This window comes from Entelurus aequoreus, linkage group LG02 (assembly GCF_033978785.1).
Source record: "Entelurus aequoreus isolate RoL-2023_Sb linkage group LG02, RoL_Eaeq_v1.1, whole genome shotgun sequence".
Lineage (NCBI taxonomy): Eukaryota > Metazoa > Chordata > Actinopteri > Syngnathiformes > Syngnathidae > Entelurus > Entelurus aequoreus.
Window position 1 is genome coordinate 63,306,798 of NC_084732.1, and position 12,455 is coordinate 63,319,252.

General features: G+C 39.9%; 1 protein-coding gene across 1 annotated transcript in view; it reads right to left on the minus strand.

Annotated features, from left to right (window-relative positions):
- Positions 1-12,455, minus strand: part of serinc4 (serine incorporator 4) — an 85,630-nt gene that overhangs the window by 41,484 nt on the left and 31,691 nt on the right. The window contains exon 3 of the mRNA XM_062030494.1: positions 9,365-9,543. Within this exon, the coding sequence (XP_061886478.1) occupies positions 9,365-9,543 (179 nt within the window). The remainder of the gene's footprint in view (positions 1-9,364; positions 9,544-12,455) is intronic.

Sequence of the window (12,455 nt, forward strand, 5' to 3'; positions counted from 1 at the left end):
CTCAGTCATTCACAAACAAGAATGTGTGGCGCATTATGAAGCCTAAAATACCACAACGGAGACCCCCGGACTGTTGAACAACTTAAGCTGTACATCAAGCAAGAATGGGAAAGAATTCCACCTGAGAAGCTTAAAAAAATGTGTCTCCTCAGTTCCCAAACGTAGGGATGATACTCGAAACCGGTTTTCCCGGTTGTTTGATAAGAAATGAACCGAGTCCTCGGACTCAAATCCCTTTTTGAGAACCGGTACCCGTTATCAAGACCACTATAGTAAAGAAAAAGAGTTGGTTCTTTATTCGAATCCCTCGGAACGATTCCCGTCCCGAACAGAAATGCTCCGTGTGACATCACAAGAAATGACGTCACGTAGCTCAGTCATTAGGCGCAGATAGGGAAAGCAGGAAAAAAATGGCGGGAAAAAGCGCTCCAAGGTGTAATAAAGTTCAAAGCAAAAAGGTATAATCCAATGAATAACTTTACTGAGAAATTTGAGCAGGGTAAAAACACATGAACACTTTTACGACCAACTTGAAACATAGCAACCAGGCTAGCAACGCACCTCCTTTACGGCAGCTGTCGCAACGTTCTTAAAGCAGCCGCAGCACATACATATATATACAACACATCTCCCTTTTTTAACTTTTGTTTTTCTTTCCTTGTAAACAAAACAAAATCACACTGTATATGTGTTGTCTGTCTAATTATAAATAATGCAGACGAGGCGTGTTGGCTGAGTTCTTGACGTTTACTTTCACAGCGTGCTCATAACCTCATTCTTAGCTGCCGGGTGACGATATGCAACACTTTTCGGGGCTACCGTGCATGCTCGTCACTCCCGTTGCATGCTGGGTAGTGTAGTTGTTATATTCCCTTGCTCATAACATCTTTCCCCCTATAAAGAAATAATGTTAACTCAATAAAGTGTATTTCTTTTTTTAGCTTTAACTTTTCATTTTTTAGCATTGTAACCACATTTGCAAAGAACCTTTCTCTTCATAGAATTTTCTTTCAATAAAGAAAATAAAGTGCAAAAATGTCAAAGCATCATAACAAACAGTTATGTCAAATAGCAGCAGAATTGCACTTTTTGGAGAGCTGTATTATTTTCAGATTTGTGCCCAAGGGACTGATTTTATTTAAAACTATATTATTATTTATACACCTATATTGATCACAGAGACAGGTTGTTTTTGTGTTACTGTATATATTTGTTTTTCTGAAAAATCCAACTTAATATACTTTGGGTAACAACAGTCAATATTTATTTATTTTATTTTATGTTTTTAGGGGGGTAACAGTCAATATTTATTCATTTATTAGATTAAATTGTTTTCTTATATAATAAGTGTGTTTTTTTCCATATACAACAACCTATCTGGACTCGATAAGAGAATCGATAAGGAATCGGTTCGATAAGAGGATTCGATAATAGGCTCGAACTCGATAATTTCTTATCAAACATCATCCCTACCCAAACGTTTACTAAGTGTTGTTAAAAGGAAAGGCCATGTAACACAGTGGTGAACATGCCCTTTCCCAACTACTTTGGCACGTGTTGCAGCCATGAAATTCTAAGTTAATTATTATTTGCAAAAAAAAAATAAAGTTTATGAGTTTCAACATCAAATATCTTGTCTTTGTAGTGCATTCAATTGAATATGGGTTGAAAAGGATTTGCAAATCATTGTATTCCGTTTATATTTACATCTAACACAATTTCCCAACTCATATGGAAACGGGGTTTGTAGTTCAACATCAACATCTTTGAAAGGGTCACGTCATTAGGGATGCCACTATTGTCTGCATGACACATTCACTCTTGTAAAAAAAGTTACCGCCAGGGCACTGGGTCATCTCTCCCTAGACCGCTTAAAGCTCCATAACCGTTGTCAAACACCCTGAAATCTTTCATCACCGCCCAGTTAAGACTACTCTCAGCGGATTTAATCCACACACCGCCTGCAATCCAGCATGTCAAAACCTAATCCCTAGCGCGTCACCGCTCTAATCGACCAGGCGGGAGCGGAAAGTGTGACAACAAAGTGCTTGAAATAGACTTGCTGGAGGTCAGGTGAGCAGACGGGAGAAACTCTTTTCTCTCCTCGGCTGCATTTAAGAATTTCAATTGTGCATTGTCAATCTCGTTATTCTAGGTCAAATAGTAGATTAGGCCATCGCAAAAAGAATAAGTGGGTTGAAATATTGATGAGGTAATAAAACAACAACCATAAACGATTGTTTGAATTTACTGTATTTAGTGACTATAAACCGCAATTTTTTTTCCCAACGCTTTGAAGCTTGCAGCTTATAAAATGGTGCGGCTAATTTATGGATTTTTCTTTGTTAACGGCCATATTGTTTTGTATTCAACAAATTGTTTTTATATTGCACTGATATAGACACTGAAAATGTGTGCTATTGTTTGTGATAGGGCGCCATCTTTCGGACGAGTTCGCTCACTGCAGGTGTTGCGTGTTGAAAATGTACTTCCTATTTGGTGCCTTGAACCGGAAGTATATCCCATTTCGTCTAATTCTACTTGAAAAGATTCTTCATTCATCATTCCAAGCAACGTTTGTAAGTTTTACAGTATATAACTAAAACTATTCATACTTGCTGAACTGTCCCCTGTGTGATGTACGTAGAAGTGTTTACTGCCTTTATATCATAATGTAATCAAGCTAGCGTCGTTAGCGTTAGCAAATATGCCAACTTGTTTACAAGTGTCTGTGTTAGTATTATTAACTTACAATGGCATTCTTCTTGAATTGTTTTACTTTCGTGAATTCCCAAAAATGTCACCGTGGCGTTATTAAGTTTGTTTAGCTGATTGAGCTAGCTTCCGCAGCTAATGGGTCCATGATGATGACTTCTGTTTTGTATAATCAGCCGTTTTACTGCCGCGTGACAGGCAGTGTTGGGAAACAATTAAGGTATGTAAATAAACATTTACAACAATTTTCATACCGATATATATCTGTGGCTTATAGTCAGTGTGGCTAATATATAAACATATTTATGTCTTGTAAAATTTGGTGGGTGTGGCTTGAATACCAGTGTGCTCTATACCCTGGGAAGTACGGTAAATTGAAAGTAATAAAAACAATTTTTTTTGCGAAAGAAGACTAAGGATTTTCAGGATTCTGATTGTTCTAAGTTGCATCTATCACTAATAGTACACGTTGCTCATTAAGATGGTAACAAGAAAAAGAAGGAAGTAATTCACCTCCATGAAAATGTTATCTATTTGCTTTGATAAAACAAAACAAAACATTTGGAGTCTTTCTTACTTTCTACTGTATTTGTATGTGAAGCAGCATTAACTAGCCATCCATCCTCCATGAAAACATAGTTTGTATGATCTCATCAATTTTGTATAAGAGTCCAGTATTTGATCTTAGATATACAGTATAATCCTACAGTAGGATTATACTGTAGTAAAGCAACATTCAAAAGTTGCTTTACTACAAGCGAGTGTCATTATTCAGGGCTGCAGCGCCTGGAGGAGGAAGTGAAAAAGATATGTCTCTCCTAACTTGGAGAAGCCAAAACATCAGTTTTATATTCCTCCTTCCTGTCTCTGTGTGTGTGTGTGTGTGCTAAGTCAGGAGAGCACATCCTGACCATAAAAGGAGATGTTCGTGTGTTAGTGTCTTGAAAACAACTGCTTTAAGTCATAACTTAAATGTTGGCATTGAGCTAGAAAGGTAGTCTCTCCACATGGTTATCACTTTTGCATTTCAAAGTCCCAATTAGAGCCTCTTTTCCTACGAGAAGTGATCCAATCCACCTGCGAATATCAAATTAAGGGGCCTTATCTTATTATGTGCTCAAACCAAAATACCACTATTTATTAAACTTGGTGGTTTGCCTTCTCCAAGTTGGATGTAAATATTTACCATTAGCAAAACATGATATGAGTTAATTAATTCACTTCATCATCATGACAAGTGAGGCGCCGCTTCGCCTGCTTTTACCCTGACAGCACATCCCTGGTACAGTGTACCCTGCCAGCGTTTGTTTTTGATCTTGCTGCGTTCATGTATTGCAGAATTATTAATTTGTCACATTTTCTCATAGTGTGCTTGATAGTATTTTGGGTTTTGGATTATATCAGTGTTTGGAGCATTTTTGATGTTGCTGTGCATGTGCCCCCGGCAACCACCATATTTCAATTGTTTAAAACAATCAACTATAAAATAAAAATGGATTAAATTAACCATTCAATTTATTTTAAGCGTAGAAACTCTTTGATTTAACCATTAAACGGTCAGTGCTCAGATCAATGCACCCGTCAGTACAAAAATGAGTTAGGAGTCTCCGTCTGCTGTGCTCGCTGGCAAAAGTTTCAGATAAAACTGCTACCAAGTTTTGTTTAAATAAATGACATACACTCAAGTAAAATGTTTAAAAATGTTCCTGTATGACACTCTGACAATAATATTCAATCTTAATCTTAGTCTTTTCTCAAGCAAATTTGAATTATGTAAGCGAAGAATCACATTTTTTTTGACAAAAACAGACTATCGTTGAATCTTAGTAAAACTAAAATAATGCTATTTGGTAACAGTAGAAGAGAAACTCAAACACAAATACAAATAGACGGAATAGAAATTGAAAGAGTAAACAAAACCAAATTTCTAGGTATAATGATTGATGATAAATTGAACTGGAAATCTCACATAAAAAATATACAACATAAAGTTGCAAGAAACACGTCAATAATGAATAAAGCAAAACATGTTCTAGACCAAAAATCCCTTCATATTCTCTACTGCTCACTAGTGTTACCATATCTGAGCTACTGTGTAGAAATATGGGGAAATAATTACAAAAGTACACTTCATTCATTAACGGTGTTACAAAAAAGATCAGTTAGAATAATACATAATGTTGGATATAGAGAACATACAAACCCTTTATTTATTGAATCAAAAATACTGAAATTCCACGACATAGTGAATTTGCAAACAGCTAAAATTATGCACAAAGCAAACTATAACCTGCTACCCAAGAATGTACAACAATTCTTCTCAAAAAAAGAGGAGAAATATAATCTTAGAGAAAAACGTAATTTAAAACATTTGTTTGCACGTACAACACTTAAGACCTTCAGTATATCAGTATGTGGAATTAAATTATGGAATGGATTAAGCAAAGCAATCAAACAATGTACTAATATGATGCACTTCAAGAAACTCTTCAAACTTAAAGTGTTTACAAAGTACAAAGAAGAAGAACCATGACAAACATTCTCAATTTATTTCATCCATCCATTCATTCATTCTTAAAGTAATCTTACTTATCTCATCATATGAAATATGACTTACTTCACCAAATATTATTATTAAATTCTTACTATTATTTATTTATTTATTTTTATTGTGATTACTTATGGAGTTTATTGTGAAAAAATTGTGAACAGGAAGTGAACAAAAAGTTTTGCAACTGTTATGTAAAGAAAAGGGGTAGGATTAAATAAGCTCATGTTGAAAAGAAACTGGAAATTGTGATGTATCATGTTGTATGCTTGCATGTTCGAAATAAACTCAAACTCAAACTCAAACTCAAACTCACATGTGAGTAATCATGATTAATCCAAATTCCAAAATGTGATTAATCTAAATAAAAAAATGTTAATACATACAGTCAAATAAAAGTAGAAAATGCAATTTATATTTAAAGAGACTTAAATATTAGAACTAGGGTTAAGCCTATACCAAATACCTGATATCAGCAAAAAAAGAGGATCGACTTGCATTTAAAATCTCCCATACACGCAATCTTGTAATGTGTTTACTTGTGCAAAGTTGGACAGCCAGTCAACACCGAAATATCCTCCAGTAAGCACACAAAGTTGGTATTTTGTTGTATTTTAGTGAAGTCATTTTCAAAAAGTAAACATGTTGCAAAAAGCTAGCAGCTACACAACAGCTAAGCACCCAAATAACACACAAGCTGAACATACGTAAGAACGTATAAGTGTCCATAATTGAATAATATTTCAGTCTAAAACGTGCATGCATGGCTGTAACTCGGAGTTGACAAATACCGAGATCAAAAATTGGTTTTCCAAGAGATGCTTTGAAAGGCGGAAATCTTGGCTATCCCAGCACCATATAAATAATGTCCTGTGGTGTCCCTCAGGGCTTGATCCTTGGACCAATCCTGTTTTCAGTGCACATCCTGCCTATGCAACACATTTAAAAAATACATATCGTATCATCTTTATGCTGATGATACACAAATGTATGTCCCTCTAAAAAAGGAAAAATGACGCATGCTTAAAATCACTTTTAAATTGTTTTGAGGACATAAAAGCAGTGTTGGCAGTAAACTTCTTAAACTTAAATGAGAACAAGACAGAAGTTATTTTATTTTATTTAAAAATAAACCAGAATGCGGCCCTGCGATGAGGTGGCGACTTGTCCAGGGCCCGCCTTCCGCCCGAATGCAGCTGAGATAGGCTCAAGTACCCCCCGCTACCCCGAAAGGGACAAGCGGTACAAAATGGATGGATGGATAAACCAGAATGCTTACCCCAGTGACCTGGTACCCCTGATGCCTTATTCTAAACCCATGTAGTCACAAATCTTGGTTTTAAGTTTGACAATCATTTTAAATTGGAACAGCAGATTAACTCGGTTGTACGCTACAGCTTTTATCAACTAAGTCTTTTAGCAAAAATTAAATCAGTTTTATCTTTTAACGACTTTGAGCAGGTAATCCATTCTTTTTATTTCATCACGTTTGGACCACTGCAACTCCCTCTATGCTGGTATGAACCAGGCCTCAATCTCTTGATTGCAGTTAGTCCAAAATGCTGCTGCTCGCCTTTTAACTGCCACTAAAAATCATGAATACATTACCCCCATTTTAGCATCCCTTCACTGACTCCCAGTTAATTTTAGAATTCATTTTAAAATTGTATTGTTTGTTTTTAAATCTCCTAACGGATTAGCGCCACAATATATGTCAGACCTTTTAAAAAATCTACACCCCCACAAGGTCTCTGTGGTCAGCTGATCAATGTCTTGTAGTCGTCCTAAAGACACGAGTAAAATCCAGAGGGGATTGTGAATTTTCTGCTGTGGCTACAAAACTTTGGATCGATAACCCTCTTGCTATTCGAACAGCTCCCTCTTTAATGACTTTTAAATCACGTCTTCAAATATATTTTTCCTCCTTAGCTTTTAAACAAGCATGAGAGAGGTGTGTGGTTTCAGTCTATTTTATTTTATTTTGTGTATATTATGAATTTATTGTCTTTAGTAAAAAATGTTTTTACAATTGACTGTCCTTAGTTGTATCCTGCTTCTAAATGTGTGTTTTAACTCCTGTGCAGCACTTTGTGAAACTGTTATCCTTCCATCCATTTTCTACCGCTCGTCCCCCTCGGGGTTGCAGGGGGTGCTGGAGCCTACTCCAGCCGCATTTGGGCAGAAGGCGGGGTACACCCTGGACAAATCACCACATCATCGCAGGGCCAACACAGATAGACAGACAACATTGACACTTACATTCACACACTATGTTTTTTTGAATGTGCTATATAAATAAAGTAGATTGGATTGGAACAAAACCTTTCATTGAGGTAGAACTATCGCGTGTTATATTATCTTTGACAATCTGCATGATTTTGTAACAGTCCACTTTTTTTATCAATATGCCCAAGTTTAGCATATGAAACAATTTTGACATCATTAAATCATAAATTTAAAAACCGTACCAAAATATCAATCACGGCCGGGATGCCAACCCAAGTCCTTCGGCTTTGAAAACCAAGTACTACCGACGCTTGCCACGGAGCCACCTGTAAGATGCACGGAAGATTTGGGTTTATATTCTAATCAGTGACAGAGCATGACGTGGCTAAGAATACGTTTTGAGGTTGTCATGCAATAATTTACATTTTAATGCGCTTCTTCATGCAAAACGTGAAGAAGCGTTATATGTACGTTATATTTTCGGGGGTCCCAGACACGAAATTACAAAATTGACCCTTTGGCATCCCCTTGAAAATTAGAAAAAAATTGGCACTGCCACGTGCTGTCATGAAAATTCCTGGAGACGTCTATAATTACAGGACACAGGTAAAAACCTCAACAACCCATATTTGAAAAGAAACAAAAACAGGGGTCATACTTTAACGAACTCCACCGAGGGACTTTGACCAAATGAGCTGCGTATAAAATGACGGATACTAAACAAATGGGGGATGATAAATTGCGAAGGAATTTTGTCTATACCAAGGATGTGGGCGTGGCATGGCACCAAACTTTGATCTGATAATTTACCACAAAACTTTCAACATTTGTAACTCGGCTTGACAAAATCGGACCTTGCTAAGAATTGGTTCAAATGAACTTCTAGATGGGTCAGTACCTATTTTATACACGTTTGGAGTTGGGCGAAACTTTCTGAATTGTTGACGGTGGATCAGGGCATTGTCAAGGACGTGACTGCAGATGTCAGGCGTTCCTGCCAACTTGCGTAAAAAGACAAGTTGAACAGGGGTGCGAGGCCCCGTTCAATGCTGCTTGCAGCTTTTAATCAACTTACATTCATAAGCTTAACTTAATGAATTATTGTGGTCAATAACAACTCAACTTCAAATTTAAGGCAGCATTAGTCCATTCCAGACAGTTAATAATAGGGTATCGTTTGTAGGGTTGTACGGTATACCGGTATTCGTATAGTACCGCGATACTAATGAATCATATCCGGTACTATACCGCCTCTGTAAAGTAGGTCCAAATATGTGGTATCATCCAAAACTAATGTAAAGTATCAAACAACAGAAAAATAGATTATTATTACATTTTAACAGAAGTGTAGATAGAACATGTTAAAAGAGAAAGTCAGCAGCTATTAACAGTAAATGAACAGGTAGATTAATAATTCATTTTTTACCACTTGTCCTTAATAATTTTGACAAAATAATAGAATGATAAATGACACAATATGTTAATGCATATGTCAGCAGCCATTTTAGGAGTCTTTGTTTGTTTAGTTACTAATAAAAGACAAGTTGTCTAGTATTTTCACTATTTTATTTAAGGACAAACTTGCAATAAGAAACATATGTACCCTACCTTTGATCTCTGTTTGAATAATTGGCTTGATCAAGCCTTTTCTAACATTCCACACTACAAACTAACAACAGCATGTAAGATTCATGCGGATGTCGTATCAGATTAAATGGTAAATGGTCTGTATAGAGCGCTTTACTATACCTGGGATGATACCCAAAGTGCTTTACAATATACGTCACATTCACCCATTCACACACACATTCACACACTGATGGCGAATTAATGTCGGTATCAACCAATAATCGGCACACCCCTATTAGTACTGACCCGTTGTGTATGAGCGCCCTGAAGTCCTGACTGGACTTAACGTCAATGAGGAAGATGGCCATCATCAGGTAGAAACAGGAAGTGCCAAAGCAGACTCTGTAGACTGCCGAGTAGCCCACTAGCATCTCACAGTGACCTCCGCCGTGTGCTTGGTCACACATCACGTTGAAGAAAGGCACCTGAAACAAACACAACATGTACATCACAAGTTGTAGGCATTCACAGTACTGTACAGTCGACATACCTGTCAGCATTCACATTTGAAAATAAGGCAGCATTGTCACAAAGTAAGGGACATTTTCTGGGCCAGGTGTGGGTGAAATAAGAATTTTTTATGAAAGTTCAAATATGGGAAGTGTAAGGGAAACCAGACAGGTGGCCAAGGAGCAGACAAGGCATACAAATATAGTTTTCTAGAGGTAAACAGGAGGGTTGACATTTATGACATTGGAGACCTGCTTGATTATGTTGACAACTAGAGATGTCCGATAATGGCATTTTTGCCGATGTCCGATATTCCGATATTGTCCAACTCTTAATTACCGATTCCGATATCAACCGATACCGATATATACAGTCGTGGAATTAACACATTATTATGCCTAATTTTGTTGTGATGCCCCACTGGATGCATTAAACAATGTAATGTAGCGGTTGATTTAAAGACATAATTCACCACACCTGTTATTTGACTTTGTCATCATCATTCACCGTACTGTTCTATTGTGTACATGACAATGTTGTTCTTTGTGTGCAGTTAAGAGCGAGTAATTCGGCGCGGCCCCTTTAAGTGGCCGTCAGTAGATTCTCAGAAAGGTGGGGGTTTGTTGTTCCCGCGATATTTGAGTGTTTGTGATGAAAGCGTTCATTCTTGCTTGTGCTTTGATAAATAAACGACGCACACGTTTTTGTGTGTCAACTATACGTCAAGTTGTCTATCTTTCACGCTACGAGCACAACACTGGTGACCCCGACACTTCACTGAACGGATTCAGTGATTCTTATCGACCATGACGGCGAATGCGGTTTCTCTAAAGCTGCCCGAGTTCTGGGAAACTTCCGCGACCGCATGGTTTGCCCAGGCGGAGGCACAGTTCGCCCTGCGACACTAAGTTTTATTATGTCGTGTCCTCCCTCGGGAGCGCGACGGCGACCAGAGTGGTTAACGCCCTTATGCACCCACCGGAGAGGAACAAGTACCTCACGTTGAAGGCTCATCTCTTACAGACATTTCAACTTTCCGACGCGGAGCGAGCTAGCCGCCTTTTTTCGTTGCAGGGGCTTGGCGATTGCAAGCCCTCTGAACTAATGAACAACATGCTAGGACTCTTAGGTGAGCACAGACCTGGATTCCTCTTCGTGCAGTTTTTCCTGAGACTCCTGCCTTCTCAGGTGCGGGCTGCTTTAGCCAACACTGCCATGTTGGACTGCCAAGAACTAGCTGCTGATGCTGATAAGTTTTTTTTAGCTTCCCAACCGACCTATGTGGCTGCATTCCTTCCGGCTGAGACAGAAAGACCCATGGCAGATTCTTCCACTCTCGCTGCTGCTGCTGCTGCGCCCCCCAGGCGGCAACCGGATTCTGGACTATGTTTTTTCCACGCAAAGTTCGGGACCAAAGCTAGGCGGTGCCGTCCCCCGTGCAGTTTTCGTGGACCGCCGCCGGGGAACGCCGGGGCCGGCGCTCAGCAGTGGCCATGAGCGTCGGCAGTACTGGCAGGCTGCTTTTCATTCAGGACTCCCTCTCTGGACGACGGTTCCTGTGTGACACCGGCGCGCAGAGGAGCGTCCTGCCAGCATCAAGGTTGGACATGCTGTCTGAGTCACATGGCCCCTCCATGGAAGCGGCCAATGGCAGCCCTATCCACACTTATGGAATACGGTACGTGGAACTGTGTTTTGGTGGACAGCGTTTCAGTTGGAACTTTGTGACTGCTAAAGTGACGGTGCCGCTCATCGGTGCAGATTTTCCCTGTGCTTTCGGCCTCCTTGTGGATGTAAAAAACAGGCGTTTGGTGGATGCGATTACGTTCTGCTCGTACAAGTGCAGTCTCAGCGCGACGAACTCCATCAGGCTTTCCAGCATGCTACCCACCGCAGACGTTTTTCTGCGCCTCCTCGCTGAGTTCCCCACCCTGGCGCAGCCCACGTTCTCGTCATCTACCGCCAAGCATGGTGTGGAACACCACATTGCCACCACGGGCCCCCCTGTGCACGCACGAGCCCGGCTCATGGACCCTGCTAAGTTCTCCATCGCTAGAGCTGAATTCGAGACCATGGAACGCCTCGGGATCATTCGCCGCTCAGACAGCCCGTGGGCATCGCCCCTCCACATGGTGGAGAAGCCCGGAGGTGGTTGGCGGCCATGCGGTGATTACCGCAGACTCAACGACGCGACTACCCCGGACCGTTATCCGGTCCCCCACATACAAGACTTTTCCGCCAACCTCGCTGGGAAAACTGTGTTTTCTAAGGTAGATCTCGTCCGGGGCTATCATCAGGTGCCGGTCCACCCCTCTGATATCCCGAAGACAGTGGTCATCACCCCATTTGGACTGTTTGAATTTTTACGTATGCCTTTTGGCCTTAAGAGTGCCGCACAAACTTTCCAGCAGTTGATGGACTCTGTTTTACGTGATTTGCCGTTTCTGTTTGTCTATTTGGACGATATCCTGGTCGCGAGCACCTCTCAGGCCGAGCATGTGACCCACATCAGGTCCCTTTTTCAGCGCCTTAGCCAACACAGGCTCATTGTCAACCCAGCTAAGTGCCAGTTCGGGTTGTCTGTTATCGACTTCCTCGGACACCGTGTCACGGAGTGCGGGGCAGTTCCCCTCCCAGCGAAGGTTGCTGCCGTCGCAAACTTCCCCCGCCCACTCACGGTTACCAATATCTTTAAATGATATTCATTACTATTGTAATTGTTCTATAGTATTGTGAATATACTTGAAACGTATTATTATTATTATTATTAAGGCTCTTCAGGAATTCCTTGGCATGGTAAATTTTTACCATCGTTTCATTCCCCGGGCAGCTGACCTCATGCGGCCGCTGTATGATGCTCTTAAAGGAGCTGCTCCCAAGCACATAG